At 47.0% G+C, this 24,198-nt stretch overlaps 2 protein-coding genes across 3 annotated transcripts in view; one reads left to right on the top strand and one right to left on the bottom strand.

Annotated features, from left to right (window-relative positions):
- Nucleotides 1-909: 909 nt before the first annotated feature.
- The window catches only part of RNASE13 (ribonuclease A family member 13 (inactive)), a 45,143-nt gene continuing 21,854 nt past the window's right edge, over nucleotides 910-24,198 (bottom strand). Inside the window, exons 2-3 of one of the 2 annotated variants that reach the window (XM_084862616.1) lie at nucleotides 2,006-4,522; nucleotides 910-1,742 (exon numbers count right to left, since the gene is read on the bottom strand). In XM_084862616.1, coding sequence (XP_084718742.1) covers nucleotides 1,273-1,734 — 462 coding nt within the window. In that variant the 5' untranslated portion in view covers nucleotides 1,735-1,742; nucleotides 2,006-4,522 and the 3' untranslated portion in view covers nucleotides 910-1,272. Of the gene's footprint in view, nucleotides 4,523-24,198 lie in introns of both variants that reach the window. The other variant, XM_084862615.1, reaches the window with a different exon arrangement.
- Nucleotides 9,153-14,312, top strand: LOC311610952 (ribonuclease 7-like). The gene is made up of 2 exons (XM_084862588.1): nucleotides 9,153-10,980; nucleotides 11,487-14,312. Exon 2 carries the CDS (start codon nucleotides 11,489-11,491, stop codon nucleotides 11,957-11,959), a length of 471 nt encoding a protein of 156 aa, XP_084718714.1. The 5' UTR covers nucleotides 9,153-10,980; nucleotides 11,487-11,488; the 3' UTR covers nucleotides 11,960-14,312.

The raw sequence follows: 24,198 nt of genomic DNA on the forward strand, positions 1-24,198 counted from the left end.
CCTTCCCGATCTGCTGCAATCCACATTTCATTGTGGGGAGAAATAGATGCCAGCTAGGGTGGGCCAGGATCTACTTAGTCTGACTGCTACTATGAATTTATTCCAGAGATAGGGGAAGGGAGAATCCATTTTCATTACTCAGCGGGAAGTTAGTTTTACCCCTCACACCTCCATCATGCTTCACCTGGAACAGAAGATCCTACTGACAGCTATCAGTAGCCAGGAAGATGGCCAGAGTGGTAGTTCTAATGCACTAAGGGAAAAGGAATGGAATCAGAACTGAGTCAGATGTGTTTTTTATCTTTTTTATTTTAAAATGAATATAGATTCACAGGAAGATGCAAAAGTAGTACAAAGAGGTCCCATGTACCCTTTACCGGGTTTCATCCGATGGATCTACCTTACACAACTCATATGTAGTTTTGAAACCTTCTGTGACTACATCTAGGCTCACCTCACCTATGTTGTCAGCAGCAGATCCTAGAGTCTAGAGAACATCAGGAGCAGCTTTGGGAACAGGATGGAAGTATCTTAGGGAGAGGGGTGGGGGTGGGGGGAATAAGCCAGAGAAAATAACTTTAAACTTCAGTGAGCCAAGGTGAGAATTGAGGAAAAGAAGTTGGAGAAGACAAGGTGACTAAAGGAGGCGGGGAGTGTAGGGAAAAGACACTGGGCTCCATGGTAGAAGGAGAGAGGAAAGAACAGGTTACGTGAAGAAAATGATTTCATGGAGAGGAGCAGCAGGAAACTGAGAGGAGGTTCTGGGGACATGAGGCTAAAATGAACCTAAAGGTCTCAGGGAGGTCCCTAAAGCTAGAGATTTCCATCAGGCGGGTGAGTGAAGAGAGTCATAGGGAAATGGGGAAGACTGAAAAGAGAAGGGTGGTGGGGATAGGGAGTCGAAGCATTGAGCTGGTGCCTGTTGCCATGGTGCGAGCTGAGGCTCTGGGCCTCCATCCAGGATTCAGTATCTGGCCCAGTGGATGGACAGGCACTGCCAACTGGACACACTTGGCTTCTTGGGTGGGTAAAACTGTCTGTGGGAGAGGGCAGATGATGGGGAGAGGAGAAGTAAACAAGCTGGAAAGAGCCTAGAAGACAGTATGATTTTGCATGGTGACTGAAGCTCTGAACATTTTTCCTACCTCCCTGGTCTTTTTAGAGGAAACCTTGCCTACCTTCAAAGTCAGGGGAAAGGAATCAGAGTTTGGAAAGGGGACACGCTGGTCGTGGTGGCACTAGGGGGTGGTTCACAGTGAAAGCCTCCCTTCCCTAGAAAAGGCCAATGATACCTATTGGTTTAGCATCATACTTTTGGGAACAGAGCAGGTAGAGCCTTTGGTTGGCTAGGGTGCTATTGTAACGGCAGCTGGTGGGTGGCTGTTTGGTCTCCAGAGAGCAGATTGTAAGGGGCAAGGTCTCCTCGGAGAGTGTACAGTATTCATTGTAATTCTCACAGAAGCTCTCACAGTACTTGCAGGACTTCTGAATCTCTGCCAAGGGAGCATGTACCACATAATGCCTCTGTGGGCAATACCGGCTTTGTTGCATGCCCCTCACATAGGCCATCATACCGTTACAGTATCCCTGGAAACCCTTTGGGTAGTTAACCCTGGGATAGTCGATGTGCATGCTTTGAAAGTTCTTGATGGCATCCTCTATATTGATGTCCATGACCAGAGTTGGTCCTAGAACAAGCTGGAGGAACAGGAGCCAGGCCACAGCTGGTGCCATTCTTCCTGCTGGTAGAGTTAAGATGGTTGGAATCAGAAGTGGGCCTGGAGTGCCTGTCTGCCCCTTCCTGGAGCCTCCAGCATGTACCCAGCCTTCCTTGTGTGCCTTCCCCTAAACCTAAGAGCTGGACTGTACCTCAGAGATCATCCAGCCCTAGACTCATGCCCATGAGAGAGGAGACACCCAATGTCACCAAACTGGTCAACCACCTTCAGCCATTCCACCCTTCTCTTGCTCTCAGCCTCATCTAGTCATGAGCTGTAATACTTACAGAATAAGAGGTCCAACTGGTCCTTTGGTGAGCAATTCTTGATTATCCCTGGCCCCAGTGATCCCTTCTGGGGAAAAAAAAAAAAATAGAGGGAATAGATTCTCTGATTGCTGTGGAGGACCCACAGGATCTGGAAGATGAGCAGGGCAACAGGCAAGGTTTCTTTATTGCCTGAGGCCAAAGACAGCCCAAAGGTGAGAAGAGGCTGGAATGATTTCTAGATAAAGGCTGGACTGGGAGGAGGGAATGTCCTCTGACTTGGAGGAGCCCCTGTGCTATGGGGATTGGGTGGGTGGGAAGAAAGAGACATTACAATCTGCTGATGTCATAAGAACATTTAGTTCCAACCTCCTTGCCAGAAGTGCTTAAGGTTCTTGGGCTTTTTTTGATGTTGATAGGCCCTGTTTTTTCGGATAGGTGAGAAGAAAAGTACTGTCCTGTTTCTGAGGAACAAAGTGATGCTTATTCCCAGCCCTTAGAGAACAGAGCGTCTGCCACTCTTTCAACCCACTCACAGGAGCCCATGCACATGCAAGAGCCTCCCACCAGAGTGATGAGACACTGATAATCCAAGATGTCTTTGTGGACCTCCCACAGTCCCTATCACCAACGGCACAACAATCATAGTGATACAATGATGCTATTCTCTCGCCTATAACCTCAGGCCCTTTTGGAGTTAGGGCATACCTGGAAATTTTTGCTTGAAGACACCCCCTCCTCCCCCCCAAGCCTCCATATTGTCCATTGGGTAGAGGGCGTGGTTTGGATTGAGGGGGTGTGGCCCACACGAGCCCACCGAATCAGATTCTTGCTATTGTCTGTCATGCTGGGAAAGGGCTGGGCTCTTTATTAACACCTGCCCCTTTATCAGAAGCAACAAGCCTGCCAGCCATAGTCCTTGATGTCCACAGGCCCTTTGCCAATCTCCCTGTAGAATGTGATCCAAGGTGTGGGCTTCCTCTTAGAAGACCACAGTCACCCTGGAAAGCAGGAGTAGGGAGTCAGACAGCAGAACTCTGAGTGCTCCCCACCTCCATTTCCTTGTCCATGTCATCTCCTCCTCCCACTCCTGTCTCTATCAATTCCACTGAGCTAGCGCATACGAAGACCCAGCCCAGAGACCCTATATAAGAAGCTTCTACTTGGAAGACCTCTCTAGGGAATTGTGCAGAGCCAAGTAAATGTGTAGTTCAGGAAGAGGTACAGAGAGATGTACTCATTCATAGTCCCCCTAACTTGCTCTTTCTGACAGCATAAAGCCCAAAACTGAACGCATCCTTTCCACAAATTGCTTCTCTTCTCTTCTCTATTTTAGCTTCCTCAGTTACCTATACAAGAAATCTGAGTTATCTTCCTCCCTCTACCCCACGTGTAGGGAGGCAGTATCTACATGGTGGTTAGGAGCAAGGTTTTCGAGTAAAACAGACCAGAAATTGAATCCTGCTCTGCTGTTTACAGGCTGTGCACCGTCAATCTAAGTTTACTAAAGTACCGTAAACTTCAGTTTCCTCATCTGTTAATCAGGATAATATTTTATTCCTTATAGCACTATTAGAATTCATTCATTAAGGTGTATATCAAGAGCTTTTAGTCCAGTGCCTGGCACGTGTGGAGTGCTCAAAATGAGCAGAAGTTCATCGGTCAGGTAGCCCTGAAACTCTTTTCTAAACTTTTCCTAAACCCATCCCTTCTATTCCTTTATTATTATTGTTATTATTATTAGTATTATTATTATTATTATGGTATTATATGTGTACATATCTTACCATCCCTTCCATTCCTATTTCTTCCCTTGCTTGGTCTCTCCCCTCTCCTGGACACCAATCACACTCCAACTCCAATAAGGCTCTACCCCTCATAGGATGTAAGATTTTTCATGATCTGGCCCTTGCCATGCCTCCAGCTGCTCCTCCACGCCTGCTGCTTCTCCCACAGTGCCCCCCCCCCACTCCATTTCCTTGTCCATGTCATCTCCTCCTCCCACTCCTGTCTCTATCAATTCCACTGAGCTAGTGCATACGAAGACTCAGCCCGGAGACCCTATATAAGAAGCTTCTACTTGGAAGACCTCTCTAGGGAATTGTGCAGAGCCAAGTAAATGAGGGGAAAGCTGACACAGCCAAGTGGCTCATCTATGTCCTTCAGGCTGGTCTATAAGCCAACACTGAGTGGGAGCCAACGCATGGAGGTACTGGAGCCTAGCTGATTCAAGTCTTTGTTTTGAGGAAGATGACCATATTATGTGGTCCCCACCTCAAAGCATGCCACCGCTTCTCTCTTTCCTAAGAGGAAAAGAACTTTCATGTCTCTTGGTCTTCCTCTTCCTTCATTCGCTACCCATCCACCACCACTCCCCTCTGCATACATACTTATAAGATAGAATAACACATTGTAGAGGAAAGAGTTCAGGACTTGCCGAGACCGGTTTGGCTCAGTAGATAGAGTGTCGGCCTGTGGACTGAAGGGTCCCAGGTTCGATTCCAGTCAGGGGCATGTACCATGGTTGCGGGCACGTCCCTGGTGAGAGGTGTACAGGAGGCAGCTGATCGATGTCTCTCTCTCATGGATGTTTCTAACTCTCTATCCCTCTCCTTTCCTCTCTGTAAAAAATCAATAAAATATATATTTTTTAAAAAGAGTTCAGGACTTGATATTGGATAACCTACTGAGTTTCTATTTCCTTTTCTATAAAACTAGAGGCCCAGTGCATGAAATTCATTGGAAATAAGTGGGAGGTGGTATCCCTCAGCCAGCCTGCATGCTTTCCAATCTGGGATCCCTCTCACAATCTGGAACTCCTGGCTCCCAACCACTCGCCTGCCCCCCAGCCTGATCACCCCCAACCACTCCCCTGCCAGCCTAACTGCTCCCCTGCTGGCCCGATTGCTGCCAACAGCCCTCCTTTACAAGCCTGGTAACCCCAACTGCCCTAGCCTGCAGGTCTGGTTGCCCCCAACTGCCCTCCCCTGCCAGCCTGGTCGCCTCTAACTGCCCTCTCCTGCAGGCCTGGTCCCCACAACTGTGCTCCCCTGCTGGCCTGGTCCCCCACAACTGCCCTCCCCTGCAAGCCTGGTCCCCCACAACTGCCCTTCCCTGCTGGCCTGATTACCCACAACTATCCTCCCCTGCCAGCCATCTTGTGGTGGCCATCTTTGACCACATGGGGATGGCCATCTTGTGCAAGGGCATGAGGGCCAATTTGCATATTATCTCTTTATTATATAGGATGGGATTAATACCTTCTTACCTCATGAGGCTATAAGAATAGAAAGTGCCTCTTCCCATTACATGGATAACTGGGGATGGTCTCCTAGGTCCCATTCCACCTTTTTCCTTAGTTCACTGATTATCTGAAAAGTCTTTTTCATTCCCCAAAAAAGCCAAGTGACCTGTCCCCATCCCCACTCTGACAATCTAGAACCCCATCTAACACTTAAAATTCATCTTTACAAAACTTTCTATCATTAGTCATGTCCCATGTTGATTACTCTAAAATATTTTTAAATAATTATTTAAAATATCATTTTGGAAGATAGTTCCAGTCAGATTAAATTTACATCTCAATAGAAAAGACACACAAATGAGCATATGTTACAAAGGCATGAGCCACAGGGCCAGGAAAAGTACTGAGTGTGCAATTGGCCTTTGATTTTCAAATGGCCATTCAGTGGTCTGGTCTTTAAAATCCTATCCTAGAGTATTGATCCCCATAGGATTACTTTTTCCATTCTGACATTCTTGCCATAGTTTTATCTGCTCCCTAAGCATGAAATGGAATTGTTATCCTATTACACTAGACCTTACATACACAAGAATTATCCTAGAAATGAAAAAACTATGTTTCAGAGAGGGACAGCAGCTGACTCAAGATTGTAAGTCTAATTCAGTAGTTCTCAACAGGGGACAATTTTGACATGTCTGGAGACATTTTTGGTTGTCACAACTAGGAAGTGCTATTGGCATCTAGTGGGTAGAAGCCAAGGATGCTATCACACATCCAACATTGCACAAAACCGATTCAAAGACAGATCCCATAATGGAGAATTATCCAAACTAGAATGTAAATAGTGCTGAGATTGATAAATTTGGTTCAGTTAGAGAATCGGATTTCCTAACAAGTGCAAACTTATTTATTATACCTTATTAGTATATATTAAAAAGAGTTGGTAACTATCCAGGACTTAGAAGTATGTTTGTTAGATTTTGCTTGTAATGGTACTGGTTCTTCTACCAGCAAAAGGAATATTGATAGTTCACCATTGAAACAATTTTTAATTATTTTTCATATAAAGGTGACCTTATGCATGTAGTCATCTATACATTTTCTTCCTCCGCTTCTCCCCAAGGGTAAGCATTTCTAGAACAACTGGTTAGAGCAGGAGGCACAGGGGTGATTTCCTAGAATTAAAGAGAACATCCAAAACTTTTCCCAGAGTGAGTTCACCTTAGTCTCAGTGGTATCACTTTTTGCCCTGCTCAACTCAAATTACTCAAACAGCATACTGTGTCATGGACAGTTCCTGGGTTGTCCTTGAACCGAAAGGATGGCTTCAACCATCTCAACTTCTTGCCATGGCTTCACCTCAATCTCAGTGGTAATACCTGCATTGTCAGTTCTTCAGTCTGCTCACTGGCACTAATTATTGGTCATGATCCCATCTGGGACTGGGACCATTCAGGGGCAGAATGGATGCTTTCCAACTAAGAAGCTGAATCAGTTTGGGTCATTTATCTTAAAGGCATTATACTGTATCTTATCAGAGGTGTAACAGTCCTGGCCTGTGTGGCTCTTTTGATTGGGGCATCATCCCATATACCATCAAGGCACATATCTGGGTTGTGGGTTCAGTCCCTGATCAGGTTTCATGCAAGAGGCAACAATCTCTCCCTCCCTCCCTCCCTACCTTCCTTTCTCTATCTCTATCTCTCTCCCTCCTTCCCTCCCCCCTCCTCCCTTTCTCCTTTTCTTCTTCCCTTCCTCTCTCTAAAATAATTTAAAAAAGAAAAAAAAAAGAAAAAAAATGTAACAGATGGTCCTTGTCTTCTGGGAACTGACAGCCTAAATTGGAGGAAAATAATAAATCCATGTGAAAAAAAATAACCAATGATTCAAAGCAGAAAATGCCTTTTAAAGACAGTAATGCAGGAATTTAGAGGTAAGAATTTAGAGGTGAGAAAGATCCCTTTAAATTGGGAGAATTAGGAGCAATTTTGGGCAGAAAGGGTCATCCTGAAACCTTGGGATGGGTCTCAAGGAATTGTTAAGAGTTGAGGGTGAGGGGGGAAGAAGGAGAGGAAAAGAGTGGGGAGCAGAGGGGAGAAGAGGAAACCAGCTTAGCTAGGGTTGAGGTACTCGATGGAAGAAAAGTCAGAGATAAAATTGGAAAAAACAGGTTTGCCAAATGTGGCAGACCTTGACTATCAGGCTAAGGAACTTATATTTTATTCTGTAGGTAAATGGGGAGCTGACAATGCCTCTCATAAGGGAGGTCTCAAGCCCATGTCAGTTCCCCTCTCCTACGTTCTGGCTTGAGTAAACACACTGGTCTGGGAGCCAAGGATTCCAACCTTCTGTCAGTACTGCCTCCTCTCGACCCACAGCTGTTTCAGGAAAGGTCATGAGAATTCAAAGACCCAAAGCAAGCTCCACATCTGACCCCAACTTGCTGCTTGTTTCACTTTCCCTGCCTATACAAATGAGCCCATTACCTTCATTTACCCCAGGAGCAACAGAACTAGGATAACAGAACTCTGATCTGCTCCTGCTTGGAGGGAAACTCTCATGGGCTTTCCATCAGTATCCAGAGGCTGTGTGGAACTCCGGAAGAGAGGCAAGCTGGGCTCTGAAGGGAGGGCACCTTTCCAGGCCCAGCCCTGCCCTCCCACAACCCTCCACCCCCTCCCTCTCAGCGCAGGCCAGAGGAAGCTGCAGCTGTTGTCCTGTGGGGAAGACAGGCAGAAGTCCACCTGGCACTGCTGGGGTTTGCACAATACCTGCCCCAATGACTTTAAACACACACACACACACACACACACACACACACACACACACACACCAGTGGCCACTGGAGAACTTGGGCCAAGAACAGTGATTAGGGTGATCAAATGAGAAGGAGGCTGGGGTAACTAGCTAACTAGCTACCTCATATCCCTGGATAAAGGCTGCTTGTGTGCGGGGCTTTCTCCCCTCCCATTTCTCTCCCACCATTTTGGCTTCCGTTCTCCCTTCTCTAAATTTTCTCTCCTCCCTTCTGCCAAACTCCCTGACCAGCCTTGAGCCTGATGCCTAACTCCTTTTGTTCTCCCTAACCTAACCTTGTCTCCCCCTTCCTCCCTCTTTTCCTCCTGCCCCATACGTGTAGTGAAGGAAAAAGGGCAAAATTATCTTACCAAGTGCAAAGTGAAGCAGCTCTTGGAAGCTGAATAGTTAAGGCAAATAAATAAAGTCGCCTGCCTTATCCAAATAATAGAGGCAAAGAAAGGGGTTTTTAGCTTGAATCGTGCAGGTGGTAAGTTCAGCTCCCCAGATTTTGTATACAAACCTAAACCTTTCTTTTTCCTTTGACCTCAGAGAATAGAGGTGTGTGTGTGTGTGTGTGTGTGTGTGTGTGTGTGTGTACCTTCACATAGCACCAAGGCAGCCTTCTGGAGAACCCAGCATAAAGGAGTTGAGCAAACTAGGATAATTATAATGACAGGAAAACACAAGAGCAGAGGGCAGTGCAAGTCGTGGTTGGGAAACATCTCACTCTAGAAGGATGAGAAGTGAGGAGTCCGGGCTAGGAATTTAAATGAGCTCTTGGCTTCCCACCTGCTCCTGTAACTCCAGCCTCCAGCCCAGGCAGGGCTGGCCTGGCCTGTGCTGATCTGCATTCTGTCCACAATCTGCTTTAAACCATGGACAGTATCTCCACACATTTGCATTTCTACAGCAGCAGGGGCATAATTCTTATCCAGAAGTTCAAACTGCAGAGATTCAGGCCCCTTAACAAAGCAGTGACTGCCCAGAGCCAAGGCCTCACTGAAGGTGAGCCAGAGCCTGCATGAATTTGCTCCTGGCTCTCTGTTTCCATCTGGTGGTGTTTCCCGTCTCTAGCACCACATTCTCTTCCAAAGATCCTTCATGGGGACCCACAACAGAGCTATCTACTTAAAATGACGTCCCCGTAGCCCGATCGGCAAACTCATTAGTCCACAGAGCCAAATATCAACAGTACAATGATTAAAATTTCTTTTGAGAGCCAACATTTTTTAAACTTAAACTTCTTCTAACGCCACTTCTTCAAAATAGACTCGCCCAGGCCGTGGTATTTTGTGGAAGAGCCCCACTCAAGGGGCCAAAGAGCCGCCTGTGGCTCAGGAGCCGCAGTTTGCCGACCACAGCCCTAGCCTCAAAACAAACACCCAAATCTTCCTGGTTGCAATCCACACAACAGCCAGGGGATCTTTAAACAGATGGGCCTTTTACTCCTCTGCCGAGAACCCTCCCAGAGCTCCTGAGGGTGCACAGAGCAAAACCTCAGTCCTAAGGATCTCTGAGGCTTGCCTCTGGTCCCTGCTCAGCCACACTGGGCCCTGGCTGTCCTCCAGCACCCAGGCATGTCTGTCTGTGCTGGGGCCTCTACAGTGCTGTTCTCCCTACTGGAGCCTTTTCTGAGGCCAGCACAAACTCACTCCCCTTCCAGTCTTTGTCCCAGAGTCACCTACTGCAATGACCTAATATAAAAATTGCTGCCTACCAACTTCCATCCTGTTCTACTTTTTTTCCTTAGCAACTATCACTTTGAGCAAAGGATATCTATAACTACTGTCTTTCCCTCAATGAAATGTAAGCTCCACAAAGATAGGGATTTTTGTCTCTTCCTTTTTTCTTTTTTTTTTTTTTTTCTTTTTTTGTTCACTGATATTCTGCACTTTGGCACATAGCAAGGGCTCAGTAAAAATTTCTTGACTACATGAATGAGCATGAACTCAGTCTTGTACTACTTGCAGGAGAATCCCAAGAACAAAAATACTGTTCATCTCCGTTTTCCAGGCCTTCCCAAACTCATAGAGGAGTGCTTCCCTGCCTTGGTGTCCCAGTCCTCTGAGTGCCCCATGCCAGGTTCACTGGAGCCCCCAGAGCAGAATCGATCCAAGTTTTCTACACAGATGTCACTGCCACCAGGCAAAGGAAGGCCCAGGGCACCCCTGCCAACAGCATGTTCAAATTTGGACAATATTTAAGTTCGATAAAGTAGGGAGAGGAAGAGTGAAAGGTAAGAGGGTTTGGGTGCCTTTTTCAGTTAGATCCAGGTGGCCTTGCTCAGCATCTGGAGGTGAGAGAGCCAGAGGAATAAGTCACCGTGAAATAGCTGGGTTGGAATGGTGCCGGGCATGGTGACTGTGATCATTTGTCCACTTCTCTGTCTTCTCTATCTCCTCTGAAAAAATAAGCAGCAAATCCTGATGACAGGAAACCATACAAAGCAACTTCCTAGGCTAGTCTATCTGTAGCTCAGGTCAGAGAAGAAGCAATTCTTATCACCACAGTGACTGGTGGTTCCCAGAATCCTGAACCAGAGGTGTATATAAATGAAGAGATAAATGACAGCTCTCCCTGAAATTCATTTTAAGTTGACACCTGCGTCAAGTGCTTTATTAGAGTCATCAAAACCACGTGGCCAGAGGCCAAATCTAGTCTTGGAGTGTGAAGATTCAAGCTTCCTCACTGCCAAACAAGTTTAGGCAGGTACACTAGCTCCATAGCTATCAGCTTATTTGGGATGTGTAAGCAGAGAGGCGCACACCTGATTCATTTCCTGACCCATGACTGCTCCCCAGCCCGCCCCCAAACTGACGCAAGTAGCCCAGGCCCGCTTTTAAGGAGCCAGGCCTGAGAAGAGCCCTCAGAGAGCTGAGGCCCAGCCGTGAGACACGCATCCTCACTGAGCAAGAGTGGCCAAGCAGCAGCAGCACAAGGACCTCGTGAAGAGGTGAGGAGATTGAATAGAGAACGGATGGGTTCTGACAAGATGCGAGTACATGGGGCGAGCAACAAGATGGACAAAAGAGGGACTCCATGTGGAGGGGGCGGAGGGGACACACAGAGGGGAAAGAAATAGTGATGCTGGGGTGGAGGCACAAAATGAGGACACAGAGGGATGGGGGCAGGGACATGGAGAGTGTGAGGCACAGAGAAAGGGGTAGGTACAAACAGGATGGGATTTGAGAGAGAAGACAGAACAAAGTGGGAAACAAGAGGGGCATAAAGAAGGAAGATAAGGGTACAAGGTGAGGGAGATGGGGCATAGGGTTAGGGGCTAGGGTCATGGTAGGTGTGGCACAAGAGGGGGAAGAAGGGATGAGACTTGGGGTAAGAAAGGAAAGGAAAATGGTGATTAGCTAGAAGGAGGCTCATATCTCAACTAGACCCTGCCTGCTCTCTGCTCTCAGGGACCTAGACCTCTATTCTGACTATTTCCCCCCCGCCCCCCAAGAGACATGGCCCCTGCCGGAGCAAGATTCTGCCCTCTGGTGCTACTTCTGCTGCTGGGCTTGTGGGTGGCTGAGGTCCCCATCAGCGCCAAGCCCAAAGGCATGACCTCAGCTCAGTGGTTTCAAACTCAGCACGTGCAGCCCAGCCCCCAGGCATGCAAAGGGGCGATGGGCAACATCAACAAGCACACAAAGCACTGCAAACCCCTCAACACCTTCCTGCACGAATCCTTCTCCAGCGTGGCGGCCACCTGCCAGAACCCCACCATAGCCTGCAAGAACGGCCAGAACAACTGCCACCAGAGCAAGGGGCCTGTGTCCCTGACCAGCTGTGAGCTCACCTCGGGGAAGTACCCAAACTGCAATTACAAAGAGAGCGCAACGCATGCTTCTTACATCATAGCCTGTAACCCTCCCCAGAAAGGGGACGCAAAACAATTCCACCTGGTTCCTGTGCACCTGGACAAAGTCGTTTAGCTTTCCAGCCCTTCTCACCCTGGGTTACCTGTCCTCTCCGGGCCTCTGTGCTGCTCCTCCTCTGCCCGGAAGGTTCTCTTCCTTTCGTTTCTTGGGGCCTTTCCTAGCTCAGGCTTTTCTGAGGGGCAGCTTGGTGGGCTAAACTCCAGAAGAGACGGTCTTCTATCTTTTTGTTGCTGTTTTCCCAGAAACTTATCCCAGGAGAGGAGCTGAGCAAGCTGAGGGGTGGGGTTCCCTGGCCTGGGCCTGTGCATTTCTCTGCCCCGTCTATCATGGCAGCATGAAAAGAGGAGGAAATGGACACAACAGGGTGGTGGGATTTATGGACAGCGCTGTTCCGGTTCCTAATAGAAGTCTCCCCCAGCTCTGCCGTGGCAGTGAGGTGGCCTCTGGGCAGACAAATGTCACAGTATTTCATGTTCTTCATGGAGCGGCCACACGAGTCCCTTGTGACATAGACCTGATGAATAGCTTTCTTTAGGGATGAGGAAATTGAGATTTCAGAAAGCTTGGTTAATTAAAGAGCTTGTGAAATTGGTTAGTAGCAGCACCTGGACTTGAACCTAAGCCGCCACCGCCTCTACGTACAGTGCACTTTCTACTTTTCCACTGGGCACACAAAGGGGACCTCGGCAGCGACCAGGGAACTAGGTAAGAGTTCACCCGTGAAGAAATGTACCCTGAGAGCTCCGGAGAGCCAATCACTCTGTGTTGACCGCGTTAAAGGTCACTACCCCTCTAGCCAAGAGGCTGTTTGTGAGGTACTCCAGGGATCTTCACTCATTCTTTCTGCCTCTCCTATTGTCCTGCCCCTTCTCCAGCCCATAGCTTTTCCAGCCTGGTTCCTGGGCTGTCTCTGGCTAGACCCCCTCTTCCTGAAGGTGAAGGTGAGGGAGTGCCCCAGCTTCACCCCCCTGCTCTGGGTCACATTTCCCTTGACCTCAAGGGACTTCCGTGGCCCAGAGCCTACTTGTCACAAACAGGGTGGTGGGAGCTGCCAGAGCTTCCTTCCTCCTGATAATCATCTCTCCTGCCTCGGTGCTTCCCTGGCTCTCACTCTGGCAGTCAGCCCAGGCCGTTGAGGTTGAGATATGGAAATGCCACCTCCCTGTCCGTGTGTGTGTGTCCGTGTGTGTGTGTGTGTGTGTGTGTGTGTGTGTGTGTCCTCGGGCTGCAGACATCGTCTCTCCCTCCTGTGAGCGGAGCTGGAGAAGCTAAGGCTTTATGTTGCCTGGTCCTGATGGTCTCTCCCACATTGCCTGCAGCCCCTTCTCTCTCCTTTTAGCTCAAGGCCAGACCAATGGCACCGTGCCTTTACCTGCCCTGCCCACCCTGCTTCCGCACCCAGCTGAGTGTGAGACCTTCCTGCCCCAGCTGGGGGTCGACTCTCTACCTGAGCCTCCTCACAAGTAGAGTGCTCCTTTACCTCTTACCAGAGTTAGAGGAAGCTTTGGAGCCAGATGGAACTGGGTGTAAATCTGGGTTCAGCCGTTCATGGCTACATGACCTCAAGCCAACCCGACCCTCTCCGCAGCTGTGTTTCCACATAGCAAAATGGGAGTGATACCACCTACCGAGTAGGATTGCAGTGAGATTTAAAAATGACACAGGAGTCAGCTAGAAGGCGAGTCTGCAGGCAGAGTCCTGTTAGATGGGCTGGGTGGTATGAGACCATGAGGAGAGAAGGTAGGGAAGGGATGGTCAAGAGAAAGGAGAAAAGACTGTTGAACAACTCAAGCAGGGCGTGGGGCCAATAAGTTAAGTCCTGAAAGTAAAAATGCACTAAATACACCACAGAGGGTTGATTGAAATATACATTGTGGTCAAATGGCTAAGTGTAAAATCTATACCTTCTATAGTCAGTCACTGTACTACACATTTATCATTTTAAGCAGATTTTCAACTGAGGTAAGGATATGTGGGGGTAGCTGATTTTTCTCTTCACTTTCTTCTTTTTTCACAACTCTTCATATATTCTTTATTGATGATGTTCCATATGGATATTATGGTTTTGAAGACACTGTCATCACAAAATTTTTAATTTGTTAAAATTATCCCTTTAAGCTCAAATGAGAAGAATTTCCAAATAGAACTTTTTTTAAAAAAAGATTCCTGACCCAAACAGTTTTAAATAACTAAAAATAAAATAAACATAATTAAAAAGTAACCTGTGGTGACAGAGGTAAAAATCACGTTGGGGAGTACTGTCTGGGAAAGAGTAAAAGGTAAGCTGGACTTGGTTCTTCCTTAGTCTGGATATGTTTACTTTGTGAAAACTCATTGAGCTGTACTTGTAATGTGTACTCACTGTACGTAAATTATACCTTAATAAAAAAAATCCTCCAAAAAATTATAGTTATTATGGATTGTTTTATTTATCATGATAAATGCTAATTTAGCAATTAAGTCTACAAAAGTTATATAATGAAATTATAGATAGAATTATAATCTATTTTTATTTTTCTACCTTACACTATTTGTTTAATAAAATGGTACTGGTACTATTTATTAAGTTGTTAAAAATACTTTTGGCTCAAAAGACATACCGTATTTTCCGGCGTATAAGATGACTTTTGAAACGAAAAAAAGTCAACTGAAAATCGGGGGCAAAAGACCAAAATTGCACAAAAATTACCTGCAGATCTTGACGGCAAAGTAAGTCTTTTCTTTGAAGTGGGGGGTAGTCTTATACAGCGAATATAGGCCTAAACCTATGTTTTAACTGTAAAATTAGGGGGTCATCTTACTCTCTTCTGTTATCTATATTGTCAACTAATTTTCCTAATTTTCTAACTATGTGAAAATTCATAATTATTTTGTGTATAAGCCTTCATAACCATTAATTTATTATAGCATTTTTCTTAAAATAATATATATTTACTAGAGGCCCAGTACATGAAATTGGTGCATGCAGGGGGCGGGTATTTATCCCTCAGTCCAGCCTGCACCCTCTTCAATCTGGAATCCATTGAGGGATGTCCAACTGCCTGTTTAGGCCCAATTGGGAGTTGCACATCACTCTCAAAATCCAGGGCTGCTGGCTCCCAACCACTCGCCTGCTTCTGCCTGATTGCCCCTAACCCCATTTGCCTGCAAGGCTGATCACCCCTAACCACACCCCTGCCAGCCTGATCGATGCCTAACTGCTCCCCGGCTGGCCTGATTACCCCTAATCACCCTCTGCTGCCAGTCTGGTAACCCCCAACTGCCCTCCCCTGCTGGCCTGGTCCCCCCACACACACACACCTCAATGTTTCTTGCTCATAAGTGTTTCTCTCTATCCCTCTCCCTTCCTCTCCACTTCAGGCCTGGCCCCTCCCCCCCAACTGCCTTCCCCTAGAGTCCTGGTCCCCCCCAACTGCTGACCTGGTCTCCCAAACTGCCTTCTTCTGGTGGCCTGGTCACCCCTAACTGCCTTCCCTGCTGGTCTGATCACCCACAACTGCCCTTTCCTGCAAGCCTGGTTCCCCCCAACTGCCCTCCCTTACTGGCCTGGTCTCCCCCAACTGCCCACAACTGCCCTCCCCTGCAGGCCATTTTGTGGCAGCCATTTTGTGTCCACATGGAGGCAGCCATCTTTGACCACATGGGGGTAGATATCTTGTGTCTTAGAGTGACAGTCAATTTGCATATTACTCTTTTATTAGATAGGATGCTTCCACTGAGTGATAGAATTTTAACATTTATAAAAGTTTGTAAGGAAAATTTCACTCCCAGTTTCATCTAGAATGCTCACCACTATTTGAAAGTGACTGTTCAGATATTAATAATAAATTGAAATGGCCTGCCTTGTTCTCATTTCTGGTGCTTTAACTGATTAGGTTTGACAGTCACCCACTCCTTCATATGATCTTGACCACAAGGAATGCCATGAGTAATGCTGAAATAGGCATACAGCCTGGCTGGTGTGGCTCAGTGGTTGACCGTTGACTCAGGAACCAAGAGATCTCAGTTCAATTCCCACTCATGCACATTCCTAGGATGTGAGTTCCATCCCTAGAAGGGAGCATGCTGGAGACAGCCAATCACTGATGTTTCTCACTCATCAGTATTTCTCTCTATCCCTCTCCCTTCCTCTCTCTAAAAATCAATTTTTTTATATATATATTTTATTGATTTTTCACATAGAGGAAGAGAGAGGGATAGAGAGTTAGAAACATCGATGAGAGAGAACCATCGATCAGCTGCCTCTTGCACACCCCCCACTGGGGATGTGCCCGCAACCAAGGTACATGCCCTTGCCCGGAATCGAACCCGGGACCTTTCAGTCCGCAGGCCGACGCTCTATCCACTGAGCCAAACCGGTCCCGGCTAAAAATCAATTTTTAAAAGTTTTTTAAGAACTACGCATTTGACTATTCAGCCTCCCAAAGGTCAAGGCTGAGGTCCAAAATGAATAACAGTTTAAGCCAAACACCACGGCTGGCTGAACCTGATGCATTACTACCTTAAAACTGAAAAAAAAGGAAGAGGAGACTGGTTAGTCATGAGACTTATTTTTAAATATTTTTTTTATTGATTTCAGAGAGGAAGGGGGAGAGAGAGAGAGAGAGAGAGAGAGAGAGAGAGAGAGAGAGAGAGAGAGAGAAACATCAATGATGAGAATCATTGATCGGCTGCTTTCTCCCCACACTGGGGGTTAGGCCCACAACCCTGGGCGTGTAGTTCATAGGTCTATCTATGCTCAACCACTGAGCCACAGCGGTTGGGCAGTTATGAGACATTTTTGTTGCTAGAGGTGGGCGCATGGAAAGGGAAAGAAAGTATCTAGGGAAGTATTGACCAACCTTGTGTAGAAATCTAAAGAATTATTTTGACCTATCCCTAAGGAGCAGAAATAAAATCCAGTAAAGAAATTAACCTAAGCCCTATTCAGTTTGGCTCAGTGGATAGAGCAGCGGCCTGCAGGTCTGAAAGGTCCCAGATTCGTTTCCGGTCAAGGGCATGTACCTTGGTTGCAGGCACATCCCCATTAGGGGATGTGCAGGAGGCAGCTGATCGATGTTCCCCTCTCATTGATGTTTCTAATCCTCTATCCCTCTCCCTTCCTCTCTGTAAAAAAATCAATAAAATATTTTTAAAAGAAATTAACCTAAGAACTGGAACTATAATGAGTTAACTTTCCTAGGTGTGAAGTAGATTAGGCAGGAGACTTTTCTACTTGACACTGGTTTCCCCAGTCTCCACACTCTGAAGTAAATGAACCATACTCTGCCCTCCCCTGCAAGCCTGGTTCCCCGTGCCTCCACCCCCCTCCACCACCATCCCCCACCCCCGCCCCAACTGAAGTAAATGAACTTCTCTCACTATGAAAAGACCCAACTGAGCCAACAGTGTGGCTTGGTTGGAGCATCGTCCCGAGCACCAAAGGGCAAAGGGTCAATTCCCAGTCAGGGCACATACCCAGCTTGTGTATGAGAGGCAACTAATGTTTCTCCCTTGCATCAGTGTTTCTCTCTCTCTCTCTCTCTCTCTCTCTCTCTCTCTCTCTCTCTCTCTCTCTCTCTCTCTCTCTCTCTCTCTCCACCTCTACTCACTCTTTCTCTCTCTTCCTAAAATCAATTTTTTAATTTTTTTTTTTTAAAGAAGAAGGGTCCTGATCTCAAAGGCAGGATGTAGGAAGAGGAAATGCCCTTGAGATCAGGACTCTTCTCACTTTGATTCCATTTGCCCTCTTCGTGGTATCTACGGCTCCAGAGGACAACCCTAGACCTACAGCAGCAGAAAACACCACCAGCAACAGTAACATCCAGGAAGCCTTCTCTTGGAGAGAGCCTTGGCGCATTTCATCACATTTCTCCTATGCTCCCATGCAACCAGGCCTCCAAAGGAGCTTCAAAGACTTCAGATCCTCACTCTTTTAAAAAAGTCCTTCTCCTACCCCCATTTCATCATGGAGAGGTGAAAGAGCAGTTACAACTCTTACCAGGGGCATGAGAAAATATTGCTAATGAAGCTCTGTAGAAAGTTCTACCCATAATGGAAATACACGCTATGATGGAAAGTCCTCTTGACTTAGGGAGATGGGAATTTCCTCATCTAGATCAAGGCAACCTACTTCATAGGCATAGTATGTAGATCAAATGTGACAATACACATACAGCACTTAGTATAGTGACTGGCATGTAGGGAAAGTTTGAGAGGTGTTATCATTTATATTTATTACTGTAGTGTCAAATGTCGACTGGCAGCACCTGTGATGGATGAGCAGACCTGACTTCTATGACAGAAGAACAAAAAATTTAAACAAAGAAGATCAAACACTTCCTCATTCTCCTTGCCAAAAAAAGTTCCTAGCCACCAAGAAATGATAAAGTAGGCTCAAGATCAGACAAAAACATTTCAAATTGTAAAAAATAATAATAATAAATAATAAAAATAAAGCTATTTGAATTTTTCAGAAGATTCCATCATACAGTCTTATTTTATGTAAAATGAATGCATTACTTTCTCTCCCCCAAAAATAGTTTTAGCAAAGTCAAGAGAGATTTATCTTGTGGTACTCTCTGGTCACACATCTGCATTCAGTCTAGGGCAGGAGTACATGGGTCTTGATGAGGTTTGTCTTCACTTTGTCTCTGTGGGTGTATGTCTAACCGGTATTTCTCTTCAAGAATTGGAGAAAGAGCCGAAACTGATTTGGTTCAGTGGATGGAGCGTCTGCCTGTGGACTGAAAGGTCCCGGGTTCGATTCCGGTCAAGGGCATGTACCTTGGTTGCTGGCACATTCCCAGTAGGGGGGGTGTGCAAGAGGCAGCTGATCAATGATTCTCTCTCATCGATGTTTCTAGCTTTCTATCCCTCTCTCTTCTTCTCTGTAAAAAATCAATAAAATATATTTTTTTAAAAATTGGAGAAAAAGTGTGAGAGAATCATAATGCCAGGGCAGTAGGAAGGTCCTTCAGATGCTAAAAGAAAGAGAGAGAAAATAGACATAGAGCACTTGGAATAGTGACTGAAATCTAGAGCCCTAGTACAGGTTAGCCATGGTTGTTTTTATCATGGTTGTCTTTGTCACGCCTGGGAGGTCCGAATGCTGCACGCAGGCTTGTACTGACTTAAAGGCCACAAAACCCATGTGTGCAGAGCCACATGCCTCCCTCTGGTTGGAGTGAAAACTACCTTTGAGGACAGATCCTACAAGTCAGGAATAAGGGGAGACAGGCCACCCACTGAGGCAAGACCACAGTGGGATCGGGCTCCCTGGCCCAACCAGCATAGCACAGCAGTTGGACATCAACCTATGAACCAGGAGGTCATGGTTTGATTCCCAGTTGGGACACATGCCTGGGGGGGGTGGGCTCTAAGCTCAGTAGAGAGCATACAGGAGGCAGCCGATCAATGATTCTCTCTCATCACTGATGTTTCTATATTTCTCTCCCTCTCCCTTCCTATCTGAAATCAATAAAAATATAAAATAAATAAATAAAAAGAATTGGGCTCCCTGAGAAGGCCCCAAAGAACCTTTACAGAGAAAAGAAAAATGGACCTGGGAATAGAAGAGACTTTCCAGAAGGAGTGCGGCCCCTGAACTTCATGGGATCGAGTTCTGAGGCTCAGGGTTAAAAAACCAGACTCCAGGATATCTCAGCCATGGGCCTTCAGAACCAGGGACACCAACTTGGAGGAGAATCGCTCCTGGAGAGATTCCCTGTGGGAGCTTCTCACAAGGCTCCTACCTCAATCTGAGACCAACCCAGCTCCCCTGCCCTGGTTGTTGACTCATTACCAAGACCCCATATCCCAACAAAAAGTCCAAGGAGGACATTCAGAGAACCCAGGGCAAGGTGACCCTATTGTTCTCCAGAGCTACTCAGGAGGGGATGCCACCCTGAAGTCCCCTCACCCTTCTTACCCTCTGGGCTTTGCCAGCTGAATTCACCTTTACCCAGCTTCCTAGACATTCATGCTATTTGCATTATTCTCTTCGCTTCCTCTTCTCTCTCTCCCAGGGATATTGCTCTACCTATGAAGTAACTGGGGAGCTAAATATTCACAAGTTCGGTCTCATTTTTTGAATTAGTTTTGCAAGAATGTGTCTCAGCCAGAGCTAGTCAAATGCAGAAATATCAAGGTAAGCCACGTTAGGAGTAAGTCAGCTGTCCTGGCCCCATGTATCCATCATGGAGGTAGGAGCTGTTTGGCAGAAAGTTAGCTGAAAATCTTCCATGCTGTGCCCAGGGAAACAGAATACCGTCACCAGCCACCTGCCTCCCAAAGCCAATGTTATCCCTTCATTCAGCTTTTCTCTGGGTGAGTTTTACTTCAAGGCTTCCACATCCCAGCTTGACTCAGCCTTGGCACCTACGGAAAACAGCACCAGAAACAGTTCTTCTCAGACCCCTTCATAGCACCTCATCAGAGCAGCGTAGCTTTCAGCAGCACATCCGCCACAGCTGAACCTGTTCTCCTACACAGCCTCTGCCCTCTGAGGGACCAGGAGCCTGTGCTGGACAATCTCATGCAAGATCCACACTGAGGTTTACTAATAGAAGGAACACACCTCATTTCCCCTGAGCCCCTCCTGCTCTTTGCAGTGCCCTGGCCCCTCCCACACCAGCTCTGCTCCTCCTAAGAAGTCTGCCTCTCACCACCAGGAGGCTGTATGCAGGGTGAAGCCTGACAGCCACACTGGGGGTGGCCCTTGGAGCTCAAAGACTACTTCATGGTGCTTCGGTCCTTCAGGCCAGCAACCCAAGACAGGCTTTTGACATCTTCACACAAAAAATGCCGGGCTTTGGAAATCATTGCTTATTATCTACTGCCACTCTTTTCAGCTACCTTCAGGGTCTTCCGGTAGGGTCTCTCCTTACATTCTAATCTGGCTTTGATGTTTCTTCTTGTTTCAGAGAGAGTTAGAGCCAGGGGGCATTTTAGAAATCATTATACTGAAACTCTTTGTGTTAGTGATGCAGAGACTGAGAGGACCAGGTACCCACATGAATGGCACTCAGTTCAGCACACGGTCACCCTGTGAGCTCTCAATGCTGGCACTGAGGAGCTAGAGAAATGCGAAAGGGCCAGACTCCTGAACTACAAGTTTGCCATAACTCACATAGGAGTTAAATAACAAAACAAGGTACCCACATGAATGGTGCCAGGAGTTAATGTTGACGGAGGTTGTGTGCTGGAGGGATTAGTGTGAGGTCAAGTTGTACAAAAAGGCTCAGACATATGATCAAGATGATATGATACAGCTGAGCTTTGGCAGATAACATTTGAGGGAGGGCTTTCAGGGAAGAGACAAGGGGAAAAAAAAACACCCACAGAAGTAAAGTTGAAGGGCACAACACATGTCCAGGAGTCAAAAGGAAGACCAGTGTATTAGAATAGAATTTGGTCACAAGATGAATCCCAGCCCATAAGGCAGCTATTAATAAACAGAAAAGCAGTGTGGCAGAGAGGGACAACAAAACATTGGAGCCAAACCTACCTCATTTTCAACCCCGGCCCCGCCACTTACTCAATATGTGACTTTAACCTCTCTAAGCCTCAGATTCCTTTCCTGTAAAATGTTGATAATAGCCTGGAACACATAATATTGTTTTGTATATACAGTAAAACTAGAGGCCCGATGCACGGAGGGCAGCTGTCTGTCAGTCCAGCTTGCACCCTCTCCAATCTGGGACCCCTCGAGGGATGTCCCTCTGATAATCCAGGACTGCTGGCTCCCAACCCTTCACCTGCCTGCCTGCCAGATTGCCCCTAACCACTTCTGCCTGCCAGCCTGATAACCCACTAGCCACTCTCCTGCCAGCCTGATAGACACATAACTGTTCCCCTGCTGGCCCGATTGCTCCTAAATGCTCTCCCCTGCTGGCCTGATTCTCCCCAATTGCCCTCCCCTGCAGGCCTGGTCCCCCTCAACTGCCCTCCTCTGCAGGCCTGGTTGCCATCAACTGCCCTCCCCTACAGTCCTGGTCACTCCCCACCTGCCCTCCCCTGCAGGCCTGATCGCTCCCAACTACCCTCCCTTGCAGGCATGGTCCCTCCCAACTGCCCTCTCCTGCTGGCCTTATTGCCCATAACTGCCCTCCCCTGCCGGCTATCTTGTGGTGGCCATCTTGTGTCCACATGGGGGCAGCCATCTTTGACCATATGGAGGCAGCCATCTTGTGTGTTGGAGTGATGGTCAATTGCATATTACTCTTTTATTAGATAGGATTATATACAAAGCACAATGTCTTAGCATACAATAAACACTATTATAATGACTGCTATTAACTAGCACTGTGCCAAGTACATATTATCCTAAATAATAAAAGGCAAATAAGCAAATAGACTGAACGGCAGAACAACCAGTCTCTATGATGCACACTGACCACCAGAGGCAGTTGCTCAATGCAGGAGTTGCCCCCTGTGATCAGTGTGCTCCCACCTCTGCAGCAGCGCTAAGGATGTTTGACTAATGGCTTAGGACCACTCCCTGGGGGACTCCCAACTCCTAAGCCATCAGTCAGACATCCCCTGAGGGCTCCCAGACTGCGAGAGGGCCCAGGCTGGGTTGAGGACCTCCCCTCCTCCAGTGCACAAATTTTGTGCACCAGGCTTCTGGTCTGTTTATAAATGGTGGTTAGTACTATTCCTTTCCTTTTGCTGCTGTCGTAGAGCCCTGTGTCGACCTGAGCTTAATGTGATGTGTATTATGTCAAGGGCCCGTTTAATACTACCATAACACACTAGGCACTTTAACATTTTATCATACCACATTAAACATATAAAATAAATATTTCTCATCAGTATTATTCATACAGAAATGTACCTGAAGTTATTTTAATAAGTCTTACTTCTGAAATGATTTGACTATACGTAGTTTATGATTGACACTGTTCCTTCTGCAATCATGGTACTTGAGAATTACTGTAAAATAAGAAAAATCTAATCTAAGATTACAAAGTAATAAACTATGTGTGCCAAATTCCAAAATACATAAAATCACGCTCTCTTTGGCAGCACGTATACTAAAATTGGAATGACATGGAGATCGGCACTGCCCTTGCTCAAGAATGGCAAGTAAATTCCACAAAAGTAAATAAATAAGTAAATCTACTTTATGTTACTGTGGTAGCTGGTGGGTAAATATGTTAAACTAGAGGCCCAGTGCATGAAATTGTGCACAGATATGGTCCCTAAGCCTGGTCAGCGGTCAAAATGGGAGCCATCTGGTATGGAAGGGCAGGTCCCAGCTGACCTCTGGTCCCTTGACAGCACCTGGGCCCCCGTGTCCCCGTACGCGCCCCCTTTACTTGAATCATGGCTCCCCAGTCCCCACGTGGAGATGCAGTGAGTATGGCCAGACATCGTGGGCCAGAGTGTAACGTGGGCCTCTGGGCCGCCCAGCAGCACCCATGGAAGCCAGGCAGGCAGCACACTCTTTCCCAGCCAGCCTTGCAGACCAGCTTCTGCGCAAACCCATGGGTCTCATATCTGCAGCCCAGCTCACCTGGAAGAGGCCCTGCAGGTGTGGGACAGGCTCCTGGTAGGCGCCTGGCACCTGAGTACGGGAGCTTCCCAAGGGAATGAGAGTAAACTCAGTGGACACCCCACATTCTCACCGCACCTTCATCTCGGTCACCCCCACCCCAGGTAGCCGGCAAGAGGTCACAGAGCATCGCCCACATCTGTCATATTTTTTTAATATATTTTATTGATTTTTTTACAGAGAGGACACACCTGTCATATTTTATGCCACCCCCTTAATGGTCAGTACACATTATTGGGAGTGGTCAAACTCCCGGTCAAATGATGCACAAGGGGACATTTTGCATATTAGGCTTTTATTATATAGGATTTGATTTTTTAGTTGCCTTTTCCAATGTTGAAGCCAAATTTTCCCCCCCTATTCTCAAATATTATAGAACCTTGAAAACTTCTGACTCTAGGCACTGAGCCTATAGTGCTTCATGCATAAAACATCTCTGAGCCCCTGGTAATTGGGAGGACTTGTGATGAATGAGTAGGATCAGATACACAACCATAGGAACCCCTTCCCCAGGCCTCCTGGAGTGGGGGTGGCCAGCTGCAGGGTTAGCGCCTTCTTGAGGGAAAGCGTGTTTGCAGCTCAATTGGACTCAGAGCTTGCAAAATCTGTGTTCAGTCACTTTGGTCAGCACAAAATGTTTCTGCCAGCCTTGGCTCCTGCTGCCATCCCCACCCTCTCACTCCAAAGCTTGGATCTGCAACTGTTAATGAATAATCACTTGGTAATCCTTCCATCTCAATGGGAGAGGCTCAGCTGA

This window comes from Pipistrellus hanaki (genome assembly GCF_964339955.1).
Source record: "Pipistrellus hanaki genome assembly, chromosome: 1".
Taxonomy (NCBI): Eukaryota; Metazoa; Chordata; class Mammalia; order Chiroptera; family Vespertilionidae; genus Pipistrellus; species Pipistrellus hanaki.

Excerpts from the sequence above, each read along its gene's own strand:
- LOC311610952 (XM_084862588.1), top strand. The coding sequence starts at position 11,489 with ATGGCCCCTGCCGGAGCAAGATTCTGCCCTCTGGTGCTACTTCTGCTG.